Source organism: Rhinolophus hipposideros, assembly GCF_964194185.1.
Source record: "Rhinolophus hipposideros genome assembly, chromosome: 15".
Taxonomy (NCBI): domain Eukaryota; kingdom Metazoa; phylum Chordata; class Mammalia; order Chiroptera; family Rhinolophidae; genus Rhinolophus; species Rhinolophus hipposideros.
The window spans coordinates 32,346,859-32,367,152 of NC_138061.1; the positions used below are offsets into that span (position 1 = coordinate 32,346,859).

Below are 20,294 nucleotides of genomic sequence, written 5' to 3' on the forward strand. Positions count from 1 at the left end.
ACATTCATTGGAAAACTCAAAAATCCTAAAAAAATTGTCTTCTCTGAGACGCAAATATAAAACTTGGCTCTTTTTTAAAATATTTAAAATATATTTCATTATACTGTACACTGTTTTTTTTTGGTGTGGGGATGTTCAAAGCAACTTGGCTTCCTGAGGTAGTGTTATATTTTTATGGAAATAAGGTGAAAACATCTAGCTTATTTTGTGAAAGTCAACAATGATCCAGAGATTCAAGACTTCTGTCCCAATTTGTCATTTTACTTTATTGCTTCAAAAATATGGTTTATAGAAAAAAATAAATGTTTTATGGGGGTTTACCTGAATGACATAGATAATTTCAAGCTCTCAGGTACAACCAACCCTTCAAGGTCCCATGTTTCCCTGAAAATAAGACCTAGCCAGACAATCAGCTCTAATGCGTCTTTTGCAGCAAGAATTAATATAGGACCGGATCTTATATTATATAAGTCCTGGTCTTATATTATAGTAAAATAAGACCGGGTCTTATATTAATTTTTGCTCCAAAAGACGCATTAGAGCTGATTGTCAGGCTAGGTCTTATTTTCGGGGAAACACGGTAGTAGAATATATAGTAGCACATGAAACCTATGTTCACCCAATGAGTAGTTTAATTAACTGAAAAAAAACTTAAATGCTAATTTTAGTGCCAAATGTAGGAATTCTACAGGAATATATACTAAATGTCTGCCCTGCTTCCTCCATCTCCCTTCTACTTATGATAGGTTTCCCATTCTGGAAATCCTTAAAATCATCAGTTCATGGACCGCAGCCCCATCTTCCATGAGGTTTTTCCTAAAACTTGTTAGTATCAGATGCTTCACAATCTGACCTCACATTTTTCCTGGGAACGGCTGGTCTCCTCCTGCTTCATCAGATGTATGATTTCATTGTACATACGGTGAGGGGCATCCAAACCCCAGATGAAATCCACGTGGGCCCATTCGGGAATGTTCTTATGGTAGATAAGGTTGTTCATTTCGGCGAGCAGTGTTTTCACGTCATCTGGATTTGAAAGCCAGTCCTGACCTCCAGTCCACATTGCTGTAGGGACTGTCACATCTCTAACATTGTACCTTACAGGAGTTGGCTAGAAAAAAGGATTAGTTTATAACTGTAGATAATATTTGGACTTCCAAGCTCATAATTTACAATTCAAGTAAACATACTAAATAATGCCATGTGTTGTGATGCAAAGTGCATGGGCATTGGAGCCAAACAGACCTGCATTATATATTTGTTCCAGCCTCTACTTGAAGGTAAAAATTACTTATCCTCACTGAACCTCAGTTTCTTCATCTGTGAAATGGGGATAATATCTGTAATCACTTACTAGGTTAGATAAGAAAACATGTAAATTGCCTGGCACTTTAAACATTAATTTTCAATTATTTTTCTTCCTATTAGTAAATATTTCACACATAAGTCACCTTTAAAAGATAAGTTCACAAATGTTTCATGAGGCCAGAGTTAGAGACACTCTCCAGAGTAAGACAACAGCATGGAACCTACTAGGAAGGCCTCTGGGTTTTCACAGAGACTTTCTATGATAACAGAAAGCTCTTGAACCTGGCCCAGCTTGCCTGTGTCTTCAAAAACATGGGAAGTCAACAGCACTGGAACTCAGGTAGTTTGAAGCAAGGGAAGGTAGAATTTAGGTCCCTGCTCTAGCCCTCCATCGCCCAAAGAAGGGTGTCTCGGTTCTTGAAACCTAGTCTTATTCAAGCAGTGCTACTACATCAGAGTGCCTCGCTGAGCCCTGGAAGTTAATCAGCACCCAGAACTTTATATAGAAAGGATGAGGCCCATTTCTTAGTCAGAAAATCACCCTGGAGCTGAGGTTCCAATCCAGGCAATCCTTGTTCTACTTTGTGACTTTCTAAGAATTTAGAGTTATAGCTTGTGATATTGTAGTTGATAATGATAATAAGAAATATATATTTGGTCCTCATCCCCGTTTCTGGCACAGAGTTCCTAAAACCCTTGGAATTTATTACCGTGTTTCCCTGAAAAAGAGACCTAGCCAGACAATCAGACAATCAGCTTTTGCATCTTTTGGAGCAAAAATGAATATAAGAACCAGTCTTATTTTACTATAAGACCGGATCTTTATAATAATAATAATAATAATAATAATAATATATAATATAACATAATATAATACTGGGTCTTATATTAATTTTTATTCCAAAAGACCTATTAGAGTTGATTGTCTGGCTAGGTCTCATTTTGGGGAAACACAGTAAGTGATGAGAACCATAAAAATGTCTTTTGTAATGTTACTGAGGTGACTTGGAACCAGATGGAGACTTGTTGCTAGTGGAGTCAAGCATGTGATTAGAGGGTTAGAACTTTCAATCCCACACCCCCAAACCTCCAGGGAGGGGAGAGGGGCTGGAGATTGGGTTCAATCGCTAATGGCTAATGTTTTAATCCATCGTGTGTGTAATGAAGCCTACATAAAAACCCCAAAGCAACAGAGTTCAGAGAGCTTCCAAGTTTGGTAAACAAGTGGAAATGTGTGAAGAATTGTGCGCCTGGAGAGGGCATGGAAGCTCTGCGCCGCTTCACAGATATCTTGCCCTATGTGTTTCTTCCATTTGTCCGCTTGTCATCAACTGGTAATCTATAGTAAGCAAAATGTTTCACTGAGTTCTGTGAGCCAATCTAGCAAATTAATCGAACCAGAGGAGGGGGTCATGGGAACCTCTGATTTATAGCCAGTCGGTCAGAAGTACAGGTTATAACTTGGACTTGGGATTGGCATCTGAAGTGGGGTGGAGGTGGGGGGCTACATCTTATAGGATAGAATCTTTTATCTGTGTGCCAAGGAGGAGGTCATTGGAACGTCTGATTTATAGCCAGTCCATCAGAAACAAAGGTAACAACCTGGACTTGTGAGTTGTGTCTGAAGGTGGTGAGGGAGGGCAGTCTTCTGGGACTGAGTCTTAACCTGTGGGATCTGATGCTGTCTCTGGACAGTGTCAGAATTGAGTTAAGTTGTAGGACTCCTAGCTGGTGTTCAGAGAATTGCTTGTTGATGTGGGAAACCTCACCCTCCCCCCCACCGCCCCCCGCCGCATACACATCAGGATTTGGTGATGAGAACCAGCTTTTATAACCTAACTTAGATATAAAAGTTTAGACTACTCTATGGAGACAGTAATATTTTTCCTTGTGTTACAGGTGAGAAGACTGAACTGAATTCAGGTCTAGTGCTAAGGTTCTGTGACACCTTTTTATATGCATGTTTTCTCTTCCTTTCCATGACCATTTTCTGGCACCTACTCTGCATGAGTCACTTTCTCTAGAACTCAAGACATTACATGTTGATAAATTAAAACTATCTTGGAACTGGAATGCTTTCTTTAAAGACATATTTTAGGAAACAGTGAAGATGGATCTTAAAAAAAAAAAAAGAGTAGCTGATACCTGTGGAGAGTTTGCTATTCAGGGGAACTACACAGTCTGTCCAACTTCCTAGCTTTTTCTATTGAGATTGATGTACAGGAATGGTTGTTAAGTACGCCATGAGACTCTCAAAAGTTTGCCTGTCTATCCAGCTCCCCCCAGCTTTAAATTTGCATGGTCAACGTTTGTTTACATTCACACACAACCTAACTGATCATCTCCAGTGCAGATTTTATGCTCAGAGGAGTTTAATATCCACTTCTGATTTGCCACAGCATTTATTTTTAATATTATGCTGTAGTACTGACAACACATTTTTCAGGTAATGTGATAACACTTTTTCCACAATTTTCACTTGCAAATTACAAGTTCATTATAAGTGGGACCAGGCTGAACTCTCAAAAAGTATCTAATCCAATAATTTTAAAAAATAAATGAAGGCCTGCACAATCAAATCAGCCCATCCAGGACCACGCAAGTTTACAGTGTAGAGGCAAGACTAACACAGTAATCCTCACTTGCCAATTAATACTCTTGTTACTGTACCATGAAAAACCCCTGCCTTTCTCACTGGTGTTTGTTTATTTGCTGATCCTAAAAAGGATCCTTCTAGTAGTAGCCACGACAGACTATACACTCTTCTTCACCAAACCTACCCCATCTTTTTCCTAAGAAACCCAGTGCCTCCTCCATGAAGGCGGCATCATCAAAAAGAGTTCTCCTCGTTCATTATAAAAGCAAGAGACCTCTCGGCTAAACGGCGAACACTGCCATTTTCCAATGGAGTCAAATTCGAACTGCTATTTTCCACTTGCATTCTTGTATTTTATTCCCGTCTCTACAACAAGCTGCCGTTACAACTTCCCTCTTATGTACTTCCAAAGGGTGCATAGATGCGGTCAATGGTATTGATTTTCTTACCTGATTGCTTTTCTCCAGGTTTTTGGTCTCGCTCCCCCAGTCAAACCCCCGGAGTTCCCCAGAATTCACTGCCTAAAAGGAAAGAAAAATTTACATGGCATTCAAATGTATCACTGGGTAAGGGTGGGAGAAGGAGTGGAATTGTGGTACCAAGTCTGCAACCGGTGAGGATGTAAGAGATTGTTAGCGTGAGAACTGCTATCTTAAGGTCAGGGTTAACGGCCCCTGGCTTGAAACACAACCTAAGTGTAAACACAACCTGACTGTAAATTCCAAGATGTGGGCAGTGACAGCGAGGAGACAAGTGGCCCTGTAGCTTATCTTATACTCTTTGAAGCTGTGTAAATCCTGTAGTTTATCATACACTCCTTAAAGCTGTGTAAGTCCTGTAGTTTAATTGCTGTGTGCCTTTAAGGCCTGCAGTTTATCACATACTCCTTAAAGCTATGTAATTCCTGTAGTTTAATTACTCTGTGCCTTGAAGATGCTATATAAACCCTGGGTTTTAAGTGTTTAGGGTCCTTGTTGAAACCCGCTGCATCGGGCAGATACTCGGACCCCAGCTAGCTGGAAATAAACCTCGCTGTGTGACTTGCATTATCGTGTGACTTCTGTTCACTTGAGGAGGGGTTGACTCCGGACCCTAACACTTCATATGTGAGAAATAATAATTAGCATTCACATTGTCCTTGAATCAATCTGAATGTCTTACCTCGGATCTGCCCCTACTTCATGTGACTGGTAATCACTTTCCCTCCTGTGTTGCAGGGATAGTCTGTAGCACAAAGGACTCCTGTGAAACCCCTTTGGGTAATTAAGTCCTGCCTTAGCTTGTTTGTTACTACTTGATCATGCTGTTGGAGGAGCCAAAAATGATTTCCTCCAGCCTCAGTTTGAGGTGGCAAGAGACAGAGAAAGGTCTCACTGGGCCCATCTGAATTCACACTTTTAAGGTCCACTAAAGAGGTCTGTGGGCCAATACTTCTCCACCCCTCTTGAAAAGTTTCAATGCTCTAGATCACATTTCATCTTGGAATAAACGTGAAATGATGCCAGACTGTCAAAAGGACATCCTGTGGCTATTTCAGCAAAATGCGCAAAGACCTTTACTTAGGGAAAACTACAAATTCAACATTTCTTACCTGGCTCCAGTGTAGGATATTTTGCACAGATGTTCCAGCAGGAGTATGAGCGACATATACATTTGCTCGGCTCTGTAACAAAGTATGATTGTGGGACATGGAAAAACTCATAAGACAAACACCTTGTCAAGACCAAATCTCCAGGGTGTCAGACTAAGAAATGGGAACATCATTAAATTATCAACAATTATCCATGAAACAAAAACATACACATGCACATAAATAAAAAATGCTACTGAATGTGTTTCTGGAACCTATATTTTTCATCTGAGAATAGCTTCTCATTAGAGATCTGACCTCTAAAAAAAAAAAAACTTTACTAGAGTCATTAAGGATGACGGCTATAGAATTGGCCTGTATTCAAATCCAAGATCTGCCATTTAATTTTTTGGTGGATTTAAGTGAGTTATTTAATCCACTAAATCTCAGGATACTAATCTGTGTAGTAGGGATATTGCTAATACCTATCACATAGGATTCTTACAGGGAATGACTTAGTATGGCACGTAATAAATGCTCATGAATGGCAGCTATTAATTATATTGATAATATAATGATTTAATATATATTAATATAATTATAATTAATATAATTTAATACATATTAATATAATAATATAAGAAAAGAGAAAGAATCTCTTGGAAATAAAGATGTATTCCTCCAGCTTCTGGGAATGCTGCTGGCAGATAGCCCTCTACTGTTGGGTGTTTTGGGGGTATTGTCCCAGGTGTATAGAACTGCCTTGCCCAGTGTGTCACCACCCATTACTGGCATCACCTGCATTAAATGACTGGTTGGTGTGGGGGTATAAAGACCCAGGCCTCCCACACTACCTTAGGACAGCTCTGAAGGGTCATCCTGTTTTCACAGATTTCTGTAGGATCAACTGAGGCTCCTATTGAGACTGCATCACAGCTTGACTTTTCGTCTACCCAATCCTGTTTCTTCCCTTCTCTAGGTGTTATTCCAAGGGCATGACCCAAAATTACTCTGCCTACTAATTTCCATCTCAGAGTATGCTTCCTGGGAACCCACACTGTGACACCCACCAACTAGTAGCTATGCCTAAGCCAAGTGGAAACTCCCAGACATCCTATCAAAGGACTTAAACTACAAACCAGGAGGACCCAAGAAGAAAGAAGAGGTGGATGATACATGGAAGTAATCTCCTTTGACTACTAGGTTCTAATCACATTTTTTCCCCCATCTGTTGATTCACTGTATAAAGCTGCTTTCAGATCTCTTCCATCTGTAATCTCTGAAGTTAATATCTAGCAGTGCCCTTACGTTAACCTGGTCTTAGCCCATGTTAAAGCAGTTCCTGCATATTAGTATGACTCAGAGAAAACTGAATTACTAGGATTAGGTTTCTCTAAATTTTCACTGGCAATAGCTTATTCTCAAGGAGTGAGACTAATAACTCCTAGCTTTGCTTCGGAAAACTGAGAATTTTCTAGGCTCCCACTTACCATATTCATATTGTTTGTGTTAAATCCTCCCAGAAGTAAAATGATATTGCTGCAAATCTGATCAATAATTATTTGGCCACAAAGGTAAATATAAAACTGACGGAGAAATCTGGTCTGGTACAGAAATTCTTTCCTGCCAAACAATCCCTGTAAAAATATGAAACAAAATAGTAGCGATTACATTAGAGTCAAAAAAAAGTGACTCTAATTGAAAAGTGTACATTTTAGCATATTGGGCTGGAAGACTCTTGTACGTAGACAAGAAATTTTCTGAGGAATCACATACCTTGATCATCATATCTGGCAGCAACAAAAATTTGGTCCCAGGGCTTTTCGCATGTTTAACAGTAGCTATGGGTGCTAAGGCAAAATACATTTTTATTTTCTGAGCCAGCTCTGGCATGGTGGAAAATGCAATAAAGCCTGCAAGAGAAGAAATATGTCAGTGTGGATATTGAATACCCCAAAACTCATAAAATATATATTTTACTTTTGTCAAGATATTTCAGTAATTACATGTGATTGAGTCTTAACTCATGAAATTTTAAGCTCTTTGAGGTGAGGGAAAAACAACAGCAGTAAAAACTGCTTTGTGTTCCCTCTGATCTCTAGGTTATTTGATATCCAGTAGTACGTTCTCATTGAATTGTTGAATTAAATTATTGAGTCCAATAATATGAAAATATGAACTTTGAGAATACATATATAAATATATAAGATGGATAGATAGATAATAGAGAGACAGAGAGACCGAGAGGTAACTATGTGCTAGACGTTTTGTTGGAGACTTCATGGTTTTCACCTCATTTAATTTTCAAATACTTATGAGGTATTTTTAATAAATCTCTACAGTTAAAAAAATGAGAATAAGAGAAATTGCCTTGTTTATTGATAATAACCATGTTCTGTAACATAATGGGTATTGAGATAGCAGGGTCTTGCTGATTTTCCTCGATCCCTAATTTTTTTGGAACCCAAACTATAACATTATGTAGACAAGTTGTCTAATGAACTGGATTCCAACTCTTACTTTTACCTTAGGATAAGTATGGGATGCTGATTAAGTTAGTTTGTGCCTTAGTTTCAATACCTATAAAATAGGGTCAAATTCCCTGAATTAGCACTGTATAGAGACAATCTCTGTGGAACTTTTGAGAGAAAACGTCTATTGTATAAAGCAAGGACATGGTCATTATATTTTAAATACTATGTGTCTATTTCAAAAGAGCTTGTACTCTCTCTGTTTAGGCTGATAGTGGCAGGTTGGGAGGAGGGAGGCTGGGAAAACAAAAAGAAAAACAAAAACATCTGGAATCACACGACTTCTGTCTAGTTCCGAGAAGGTGAGTAAGTATTAAACAAGACCGATTCCTTCCCTTCTTTTCTCTCCATGTGATTATGTTTGCCAGCTACGTGCAAAGGCAAGCACAAGAGTGACCAGGTAGTAGCTCTTGCTCTCTCAACAACACCTTCAGTCAGACTGGGTTGAAAATACATTACTATATTCCAGCTTAATCCTGACTATATACAACTTCCCTCAAATATCAAGATGTAAGAACTCTACATGACTTCTCCCAGCAATACTTCTCTTTATGCAAAGCAAATTCAAGTTCTCTACATTAATAGCTCCATGATTGACTAATAGAATAATCCTATGCTTTCTTGTCCCCTCTTCTTTCTCAAAATAGCATTTAACTTCATCATTAGCACCTGTGTCTTCATGTCAAGTGGAGCAATTTGAGTATAGAGAAAAACAAATTTTTAAGGCCTTTGGATAGTAGAGTTGGAGCAAGCATAACACTTAATCTTTCTTTGTATGAAGTGCAGGGTGAGACATAACATCACTGGAATCAGTTAATGTTACTGAAAAACCCAGAAAGGAAAATGTGAAAATCAAACACTTTTTATTCACTAGAGAGCATCAATTAAAAATGAACCAACTGAACTTGTACCCTGAGTTACCTGTCTCCTTAGAATCCCTCACCCTGGACTTCAACTTTGAGTTTGGCTCAGGGTGAAGGTAAAGAGCTCTTCTCAGCTCCCTCTACAGAGCCTTCTCCTTATGGCACACGCTGTGCCTCTCCTGATCTTCCTTCAGCCTAATCTAAACCAAGCACATTTTTCCTGTTGACTTTGGTCTGATAGAGGTCCAGAATAGCCAGTCTTTGCTCCCATCTTCCCAAGTATGTGATCTGTATCCTGCAGGGGCCATGAGTTAAGGTTTCTTATAAATTCATCAATAGCAAAAGGGCACCAGCACATAATTGCAGACACTGGCATTAGAAGGGGAAAAAAAGAGATTTGAATAAACTCCCCATCAGTTGTATCTATAGTATGATGACAGTGCTTACTGTTTATTGCTTGCTTATTATGTGCTAGACACTGAACTCAGGATTTCATTCATTCAATGCGTTTATTGAGTGCATACTATGTGCCAGGAACCGCTCTCACAGCGGTGTCATTTGCTCAATGACATTTACCTAAGAGGTGGGAGAGCCACTATTTAAATCCACAGTCTGTCTGACTCCAAAGCCTCTGTTCTACCTACCATACCAGAAGCCTCCCTCAATTCCATTTCCATTTCCTATAACCTTTAGAGTCACTGAAGAGAATGAGTGAAGTGTGAGATGACTGATTCCAGGCATAGCTGTATACCACATGCTCACATTTCGTCTGGGTATACAAACCTGCTTTCCTTTGAACCTACCCATGGTGGTGCCCTGTGAATAGCCGACATAATAGATCTTTTCCTGGCCCGTTTTCTGCAAAATAAAGTTTATGACTGCAGGAAGGTCAAACCTAGCCATCTCATCAAAACTACAGGAGGAAAAGACAAAGTTATATGAAAAGTCATAATCAGAAATAAACAAAAACAGCCCCCGGGTTTTACAAACAAGCCCTTGACTTATGATCCCCAACAGATGGTTAATGTGCCCCTCCCAACACTCAGAATGGACTTGTTTCAAATGAGTTTCTCTGGGGTCACAGACTGTTAGCAAACTGCTGTTTCATGCAGATGTTATCATAGAGGGATAATCATCTTCAGTGAATATTTACTGAGCACATGATCCACCTCTTAGCCGAGGTGTCCCGTTATTCTCTCAGCAGAACAGAACAGGGTCGTGCAGACTCATTTCTATGAAAAATATTAAAGTCACTACAGGGACCCTTCTAGGATGAAAGGGATAAAGAGCAGGTTGAATGTCAATAGGTAATTTAAATAAAAATATTTTGTAAGAGTGTGAGAGGTATGTTAGTCAAATTGATAGTCCCTAAGGCTTACTAGTTTCTTTAAAATCTTTAATGTTGCTTGGTCTCATCTCCTCCCGGGGGTAGTAGTCGTTGTCATAACTCACAGAAGAGTTGGTCCCAGGATATCCATCTTAGAAGGAAGTTGATGTATGCTTCTCTCATTCCAGTCTTGATTCCCTGACACCAACCACCGGTCTCACCCCATTCACCAGACCCAACCATCTATTTGGGAAACTCATTTTTCCCCACTACTTCCTCAAAAGAATCATTAGTCAATTAAGATAATTGGGGGGATACCGTATTAGGATACCGATGAGCCAATCAAAGTAAATCACCCAAATACCAGAAGCCATAATTTTTTACCCAGTGCTTCCAAAGACATCCATGTTCACCTCCACTCGAAATCTTTTCATATACCTGAAAGCCCAGAACTCATCTTGGTCTACGGAGAGGGTCTTGTGTTTCTGAGACCAGGTGTTTCCCCTGCTGTTCCCCATCCACACGTCGAACCCAGCATCTGCCAGAATGAAGCCCAGGCTATTGTTGGGCAGGTTGGAAATCCAGTTGCTGGCATCTCCAAGCAGCCCGTGCTGCAGTAACACCACAGGCCTGGAACCTACAAAACAGTATTTCAACTGTGGGAAGGAATATCCACCTTTCTTGTTAGCTCCTAATGTGCAAAGGCTTTCAAACTAAACAAATTTGCATTCAATTGTTGATTCAGCTGCTTGCTAGTTTGATTATCTCGGTCAGTTACTTAACTTTTCTGTGTCTTGATTTCTGCATCAGAAAAATAGAACTTTTCTTATGACTAAATGAAATAGTGCACAAAGAGCAGCAGGTAGCACAAAATCTGGCAAAGAGAAAGAATCAAAATTCTTATTTCATTGTTGTTTTTGTGTAGTTAATTATTATTACTACATTTGTCTGGGCACCCCAGGAGATAGTATAATATAATGAGTAAGATAATTATATATAATAATCAAAACTATTATATATTTTAATAAGAATAAGAAACTATATTATTTACAGTATGTCTATAATATATAATACAATATATTACTATACAATAAAACATAAATATATAACTATGTGTATATGTTAATGTTATAATATCAATAATTATATAAATGCTATATATATAATTATTGAATTATAATATTAATATACACATTTACATACATAAATATGTATACAATAAATATGTCAAAAGGACCCCAAGTCAGCTTGAAGTATTTCCCATTGTTCAAATATGGGAAAATTTGTGCATCAAAATAAATAATGACAGTAATAACTTATATACCAATGTATAAATTAAGAATGCATGAGTCAATATTTATATCAATAAAAATAAACAAACAAGCAATTAGGAGAGAAGGAAAAGCTCTTATTTACAATATAATGCCAATTAATAAATACAGAAAGATCGATGGCATTATAAAATCATCAACAGATGTTAAAATTAGTGGGTAAAAGTTTGAAGAGATGCAGGATATTTACATATCCTGAAAGTGTCTCCTCACAAATATTTATTAATTACAAAGGGAAGAATACTAACTTTACAACAGAAAAACTTGGCAGACACCATCTCAAAAAAGTGATCAAAGCAAATATCACCAAATGGAACTGAACCCCTAATTTATACCGCCCATAAAAATTAACTCATAATGGATTAAAAGCTTAAATGTAAAACCTAGAAGAAAACATAGTGAAAAAGCTCCTCGACATTGGTCTTTGCAATGATTTTTTGGATAGGACACCAAAAGCACATGCAACAAAAGCAAAAATAGACATGCGGGACTACATCAAACTAAAAAGCTTCTGTACAACAAATGAAACAGTCAACAGAGTGAAAAGGCTACCTGTGGAATGGGAGAAAATGTTTGCAAACTATATTTCTGATAAGGGGTTAATATTCAAAATATACAAGGCACTCATACAACTCAACAGCTCATCCAATTTAAAAAAGGGCAAAGGATCTGAATGGATGGACATTTTGCCAAAGAAAACGTACAGATGGACAATTGGTACATGAGCTAATCATCAGGGAAAAGCAAATCAAAACCACAATGAGAAATCACCTCACACACTTGTTAGAATGAATTTTAGCAAAAGGAAGGGATAGCCAGTGTTGGTGAGGATACGGAGTAAAGGGAACCCTTGTACACTATGAGTGGGAAAGTAAATCGGTACATCTAAAGTTGAACTCATAGAAACAGAGATTAGAATAGTGGTTATCAGGAGCTGATGAGTAGGGAAAACAGGGAGATGCTTGCTGGTCCAAGGTACAAGTCTTCAGTTATAAGATGAGTAAGTTCTGGAGACCTAATGCTGACTATAGCAAATAATATTGTATTGTATACTTGGAATTTGCTGAGAGCATTCTCCCTTTCTCTTTTGTGTGCGAGCGTGTGCACACAAAACACACAGTAACTATGTGAGGTGATGGATGTATTAATTAACCTGAATGTGGTAATTACTGCTCAAGATATACATATATCAAGTCATCATATTGTACACTTTAAATATATATAATTTTGTCAATTATACATCAATAAAGTTGAGGAACAATTAAGCTGATATTGCCAATTCTAAAACAAGCCATCATCATGTGCTTAAGAGTATAATGCACTGGGTAAGACACAACTTCATTTCTGTGGTATTCCTGCCAAAATATATAACCTGAATCTCATCATGAAGAAACATCAGACAAACCATATTGAAGGGCATTGTATAAAATAACTGTTCAAAACTTTTCAAAAATGTCATGGTGAAAAAAGACAAAGAAAACTGAAGAATTTTTTCAATTTAGAAAAGAGACAAAGAGGCGTGACAACCAAATATGGTATATGACCATGAATTAGATTATTGACCAGGATTTTTAAAATCTATAAAGCACATGGGCACAATTGGCAAAATTTGAATGTGGACTATGAGTTAGATATTAATATCAATCAGTGTTAGTTTTGTAACTTTGATAAATGTATTATGATTATAGAATATCCTTATTCTCAGTAAAGGATGTCAGGATATTGTCCCCACCCCCTCCAAATATGTCACTTTGGCATAAGAATTATTTCACGCTGAAGGCATTTGAGTTCCTGAAATCCCTTGTCTGCCTAAAAGCAGGACCTCCCAAAAAACTCAATTGTCCTAAATTCCCTGGAAGCAACTGTAATCTTCTCTTCTTGGATATGAGATGTTGGCACCACAAACAGAGAGACATTGTCAGAAACTATCATATCTCCCTCTATTTTCCTAAGGGCCATTTGTCTTTTCAAAAAGTCATTTGCTTTTCCATAAGTGCTCTTTTTTGAACTCTCTTTTCCCTACTAAGTTAGGCATATAGACCCCCAAATCTAAACACCATTTTTAGTTACTCATCTCTGAGTGCTCCTATGTGTATGTGTGATGCCCCTGTTAATAAACCTCCGCTTGTTTTTCTCTTCTTAATCTGTCTTTTGTTAGTCTAATTTACAGGGCACCAGTTGGAGAACCTAAAATGAGTAGGGGAAAAAAAGTCGTTTTTTCCTCCTTGACATTAGGAAATACATACTGAAGTATTTAGGGATTAATAGGCATGATGTCTCAAACTTACTGTCAAAGATTTTTGAAAAAATAATATGAGAGAGAGAGAAAAAGAGAGTAAATGGGGGCAAATGGTAATTCACAACTGGTGAATTAGGGTAAAGGGTATATGTTGGTTTTTTCCTTGTAGGATTCTTGGAAACTTTCTGTAAATTTGAAATTATATTAAAATAAAATTTATAAAAAAACATCAGTAGGGGATAAAGAAGGATTAAGGTTTTTAGGAATTCTAACGTTAAATAAATTAAGATGAACATCATTTTTTACATTAGCAAGTAACACTGAATGATTAATAAAATGCTGTACCTTTAGGAGGAGAAACATGAGAATTAGATCAGATCAAGAATGTGATGTCCAGATCACAGTACCTGGCTTACAAGAAGCCTGCAGTAAAGAGAAGCTTTATTGCTGCTGTTATTAGTGCTGTAATTTTCAAAGGCAGTGATTCTCTGAGCTTCAATGTCCTCATTAACAATACAAGGGTATAATCGCCCACCTCGCGGGGTTTTGAGGGTTAATTGAGATACCGTGCATTAAGCATTCAGCATGCTCCCTAAGAGCTTAGAAGATGGTAGGTCCTGTTATTCAGTGAACTGAGTCCATATGCAATCTCCTTATAACACTGAGGTCTTTCTACAACAAATTCATCCAGCATCTGGGCAATCTTTACGAAGTCCATTTGTCTCATTCTATCCCTCTGGTGAGAAAACATGAGGGCTGCTAATGAAGGACAGAGAGAATGGAATTGAATTATTTTATATCTTCCTTTATATCTGGTCATTGAGTTCATCCTCTTATTGAGGAGATGACCTCAATACTATGTGATCAAACCAAGGTGAATCAATGCTCCCCTTTTGGAGTTCTACGGCAGTTTCCATGGCTGGGGCCAGGTTGGCCCTTTTAGCAGTAGTTTGTACTTGTGGTTCACCTAGTGAGAGAACTGGCTTATACATGATTGGTATCATTTCAAGTATCCGTTAGAGTTATGGACTTTCATTTACATTAGAGCCAACAGGTGAATATGTAAGAGCTACTCTTTAAAAAGCTGTCATTTTTGAGGATGGCCCAGCTTATTTTCTCTCTTGATGTAAATATTTGACACGAACAATGATTATCTGATGAAGATTTTTAAAAGGCTTTTGTCACAAGCTCATAGATATCTTTCAGTCGTTTTCATTGGCCCTCATTTTGAAGAGATGTCGAGAAATTTTATTTTCCTTCAGAGCTGGGTTATTTCCTCCTTGAAGAGGCCAATGGGAGCTGCAGGAACAACATCAGCCACTAGAGGGGAGTATTCTGCACCGACTGACACCCGGAACTGCAAACTCCTGGGCAATGAGTGGACAATGTAAACAAACCCGGGATAAGAAAACAAACGCCCACGAATAGGAGCTGTAGGGGTCTCCCCTGACCCTAGGAAATGCTACAGTCACTTGATTACTTGGCAGATCCATGCCTTGATTGATTACCCTCTAGAATTTGTGGGGCTTAGTGAAAAGTTCTTTGTCTCCAACCTATTCATTTATTTATATAAAATTAATTTGTTCATTCCACGTATATTTATTGGCATCTACAATATGGTTGGCACTGTTTTAGGCATTAGTGCTAGCCTTGAACAAAATAAAGTCCCTGCTCCCGCTGAGTTGATATTGTGGTGAGGCTGAGCAAGTATACATAACAAGCAAGTATCTACATATCAGGTGGTGTTAAGCACTATAAGAAAAAGTAAGCGGGATAAGGGGCTAGATCTCAATAGGTGACAAACGGTTGCTATTTTGAATAGGATGGTCTGGGAAAGAAAGTGAAAGACAGGCCAGGACAAACTGTGTCCATATCTGATGAAATAGTGGTCCAGAGGGAGAACTCTGAAGTTCAAAGGCACTGAGGAGGGGTATACTCAACACATATATACAGCTGTGCAGCTGGTGTTAAAAAAAAAAAAAAAAAAAAAAAAAAAAGCTGGTTTGCTTCTTTACACCAAAGGCCAGTGGCATTTCCTCAGTATTTTCTGGTCCTAGTTCACAATATGGGCTGTGGTGTCAGACATCTAGATTTGAGAGCTACTCATGCAACATACTATCAAAGTACTCATAGACTTTCTGGGCAAGTTATTTAACCTCTGTGAGTGGCAGTTCTTAGGATTATTGTGAAAGTTAAATAAGACTAACGCAAATAAAGCACTTAGTATTGTACCTGGCATATAGATGGAACTTAATAAGAAATTATACTATCTGTACTCATGACAGATAACGTGGCTGCTACTATAAACATAGAGCTAGAGTATTAAAAGGAATAGAACCAAAGAGAGATGATGGATAGGCACAATTTAATGGGTAATGAAAGTGAATTTTTGAAAAGCCAGCAATAGCTGAAAATCCCGTATGCAAAAAGAAGGGATTATATAAACTATGGAAACGTAGTAAAAAAATTAAAACATACATATAGTGTCTGATTCTTAAAAAGAATCTGGGCAACATCTTAAATATTTAGTGAAAACCTGGCCAACACTTTAAATATTTAAAGTGCAATTTGGATGGGGAAAATAGAGTGTTCAGGGGTGAGTACCAGGTACCCTATTGGAGTTTGCATTCTTCATGAGCAGTGGTTGGTACAGTCTGTTCAAGAGATCATTAGTGGGATATTCTAGATATCTATATAGGAGAGGTTTAGGGAATCGGTAAAGTGCTAGAAAAAGTCAAGAAATGGACTTTTCTCGAAGATCTTTTTTGAAAATAAACACTATGCTTATTTGAGATCATTGGGGATGGGGGTGATAATGGGTATTATGAGGGTACTCGAAGCCATCTTTTGGCCTGAACAATTGGCCCCAGTCTATACTAAGAACCCAGACTCTCTTTGACACATTCAAACCACGAGGAAGTCATTACTGTAGGGAAGACTGCCATGTTGGGGTGACATAGTGTACAACATACCTGTCTTTTTAAATTGCACTAGGCCTTCAGGAATTCTGTTAACAGAAAGGATATACCCATCTATTGTTGTGACTTCATACTCCTCACAGGGATAGCCTTTATGTTGGATGATTTCACTCTAAGGAAAAAGCACAATTTCTTTTGAGTTAAGTTCTGTATGACTATATCCTCAATGATCCAAAAGTTAAAAAGTAGATGCCTTGATATTAAAAGAAATAGACAAGACATTCCTTGCTTTTCTCTAGCTAATCATGTTATCTTAGAAAAATCAGTCAGTTCTTCGCAGTTCTCATTTTCTTTACCTTTAATGTGGAGACTGGACTAAAATGATGGTCCTCTAAGTGTGGACCCTGGACTAAAATCATCAGTATCACTTGGACACTGGTTAGAAATACAAATGATCAGTTTCTACCCAAACCTACTGAGGATGAGGCCTAGCAATCTGTGCTTTAACAGGCTCCTTAGACAATTCTGATGCACTCTAATGTTTGGGAACCACTGGACCACAATCCTGATTCCAACCCTGGGTGTGCATCAGAATCATCTGGGGCATTTAAACATACGGGTTCCTGGGCTCTCTTTGAGTTAAGAATCAGGTAATTCTAATGCAACCAATGGGGCGCTCGTCTTATGAGAACCCCTGGACCATGCATTCCCTAAATTTCTTTCCAGCTTTAAAACCACAGACTCATCAAGAGCAGCAGTTCTTAACATTTTTAGGTCAACCATACCTCAGTGAATTTGAGGGGTTTCAGGTTTCTTGTTGCCTATATATAGAGCCCTGGTTAAGGATCCTTATTCTATGCAGTTGTTACATGTAGGAAGTCTAAAATATGAAGCTGCAGAGATCTCCTAAGTATTCTTACCGTTCTTGCCCATTGTCATCACTTAAAGAAGGAGGGGATTATTTCTATCAGTTGCTTTAAAAGGAACAAAAGAGGAGAAAATCAGGTGCCAAATGCCCAATGTAGTATACAGGGCAAAAGGGCACAGTAGTCAAGAGAAAGGCCCTAAGGTCTCACTGCTTGAGTTTTAATCCTGCCTCTAACACTAATACACAAACTAGCTATGTGATTTGGGGAAATTTACTTAACCTGTCCTTATTGCTCAGTTTATTCATTTGTATGTTAGATATACCAATGGTTTGTACTCCACAAAATTAGTGCAAAGAATGCAAAAAGATAATGCACATATAATACTAACTGGGTTACCTGGTATATAATAGGTACTGAAGGAGCATTAGCTAATACTATAATTAAAACCACTCCACCCTTTCAAGTAATTCCTCTTCATCTTTCAGACTTCAGGTTAAGAAACCTTTCTTCAGAAAAATTTTCCTAAATTTCCTGGATTAGGTCCTTTTATTTCATGTTTTCTTCTTTGATTTCACTGTTCTTGTAATTAGTATTTGAGCGTCTCTCTTTCCTGCTGGACTGTAAGCTCCATGAAGTCAGACTTTTGATATTCTTAGATCTCTCTGTAACTTTAGTGCATAACACAGTATCAGGGGCCTAATAGGTATTCAATTAACACTTACTAGAAAAATACATAAATGAAGCCAACTGTATACCAAAATATACAGCAGATTATGTCCATCTAAATCAGCATATAGAAGGAGGCCCATTCACACTCTGAACCATTTTTATTCTATATCATTTAATTTATACCAGTAATCATATGAACTTTCTAGTTTACTTCATCTCTCCATGCATAACAGGTCAATGCCAGAATCCAATTCAAAGGATTTTCATTTTAAGGCTCCTGATGCGTCAAGAGTGTGTAGGTGCTGGGCACATCCAGTGGGTGAGGCCCAGGGAGGTTGGCTCTGCCTACAGCTGAAGAGATTCCCTCCACCCAGTAACCCAGAGGAACTTGTGTGGGAACTTCTCAGGGCCAGAGGATGGTTCCTGAGGATCTACGCCAATGTGCTAATAAACTGGATAAACCATCAAAAGATAGTCACTCTTTGGGATAATCAAATGAAACCTGATAGTTGGCATGATGAGGATTTAAACTATTTCTATGACTTGTCAGAGTTTTAGAATCCATTCAAAGAAGGCTACTGTGAAAAGGGTCTTAAATCTGTATAAAGGAAGGCATGCTAAATCTATGACAAATCTATGGATCACAAACACTACACACAGTCCTACTCACCCCGGAGGATGTACTGCATAGTGGTTACAATGATGTGTTCAGACAGGCCTGCTTATAAATTGTAGCACTACCACCTACCAGTGATGTGGCCTAATTTAAGTTGTTTAACCTCTTTAATCCCAGCTCCTTCATTTGAAAAATGGGGATTATCCTACCTACTGTATAGGACAGTGAAGATGAAATGAAATTAGTTTTCATCACAATTCTGCTGTTGGATAAGTGTTAGTATATGGTGGACATTAAAACTCAACTAAGAATTTTAAAGTAAGCCAAAAAAAAAAAAAATCCTCCGGGATACCTAAAGAGTTATCACATCATTCATGAATTTCACTCACCAGAAGCTCTCTCTAGCATTCATTAGGGTCCTTTTACTGCCAGTCAACAAAGTGACCAGTCCAAAATAGGATAACAAGAATAGATTAGAATGATGCAGGATGCTATTAGAAGTGAGTGCCCTAATAATAAGTGAGGGCTAACACCTCTGTAATATGGAAGAAAGTAGGAAAAGAATCAAAGCACAGATAAAATGGAAATAATTGAGGGTCTGGGCTAGATCCAGATACTTCAATGATGTCTCTGCTCATAGGACAAATAAAAAAATTCAAGAAAATGTTAAATTGTGTTTGAATCCCAAAGGGATTAAGTGATTAGCCTGACTGAATTTGTTGGAGGAAAACCCAGTTTACTCACACCCAATTTATTAGTTTAGCACTTTCCATTTACAATATGCTAATTTATTACTATGCTCTTCTAGCAAAAATTACCACCATATATAAATATAATGCAGATAATACACAGATACAAACATTAACCTGTAAGGCACTTCATCTCCCCCAAAACATTATGAAAAATCCCAACTTACAATATTCATGAATGCTTCTGGGTCCACATCTTTTGTTGGCATACGTCCTGAATTCACATTTCTTTGGAACAAATACGCCACCAGAATCAGAAGCCACATCTCAGTTCTGTGTGAAACAATCCACTCTCTTGACAAGATTTTTGACATGGTCCAACATCTGCATTTATGTTTTCCTGGTGATATAACAACTAATTCTAAAGTCAGACGGATCTGTAGGTTTAAAAATTCAGGTAATTCTTTCCCCAAATTCTGGAGCAAATTCAATAAGCTTGGTTGACAGAGATGAAAGAACACAAAGTACAATGGGAACAACACTATCTGGCTCCTCCCACACCCTCACACAACTTGCAGTCACCAATCCTTCAGCTTGTAAATATGTAAATTTGATGCAACCTGGAGTTATGTGCATATGATGCAGCCCATAAAGCCCGTTTTTTTCATTAGCAGGTAATAAGGGCCATAAGGATCATCTTTTCTTTTTTTCTTAGTTTTTATCCTTCTTTGATAGGTAGAAAGATACGGAGTCTACAGAAATACTACA

The 20,294-nt window shown here is 38.0% G+C and overlaps 1 protein-coding gene across 1 annotated transcript in view; it reads right to left on the reverse strand.

Annotated features, from left to right (window-relative positions):
* Window positions 1-841: 841 nt before the first annotated feature.
* Window positions 842-20,294, reverse strand: part of LOC308508542 (uncharacterized protein) — a gene marked incomplete at both ends in the record, with an annotated part of 52,716 nt that continues 33,263 nt past the window's right edge. Inside the window, 9 exons of the mRNA XM_081075419.1 lie at window positions 842-1,111; window positions 4,354-4,425; window positions 5,496-5,567; window positions 6,965-7,111; window positions 7,251-7,387; window positions 9,672-9,781; window positions 10,634-10,832; window positions 16,738-16,855; window positions 19,754-20,002. Of these exons, the coding sequence (XP_080931545.1) occupies window positions 842-1,111; window positions 4,354-4,425; window positions 5,496-5,567; window positions 6,965-7,111; window positions 7,251-7,387; window positions 9,672-9,781; window positions 10,634-10,832; window positions 16,738-16,855; window positions 19,754-20,002 (1,374 nt within the window). The remainder of the gene's footprint in view (window positions 1,112-4,353; window positions 4,426-5,495; window positions 5,568-6,964; window positions 7,112-7,250; window positions 7,388-9,671; window positions 9,782-10,633; window positions 10,833-16,737; window positions 16,856-19,753; window positions 20,003-20,294) is intronic.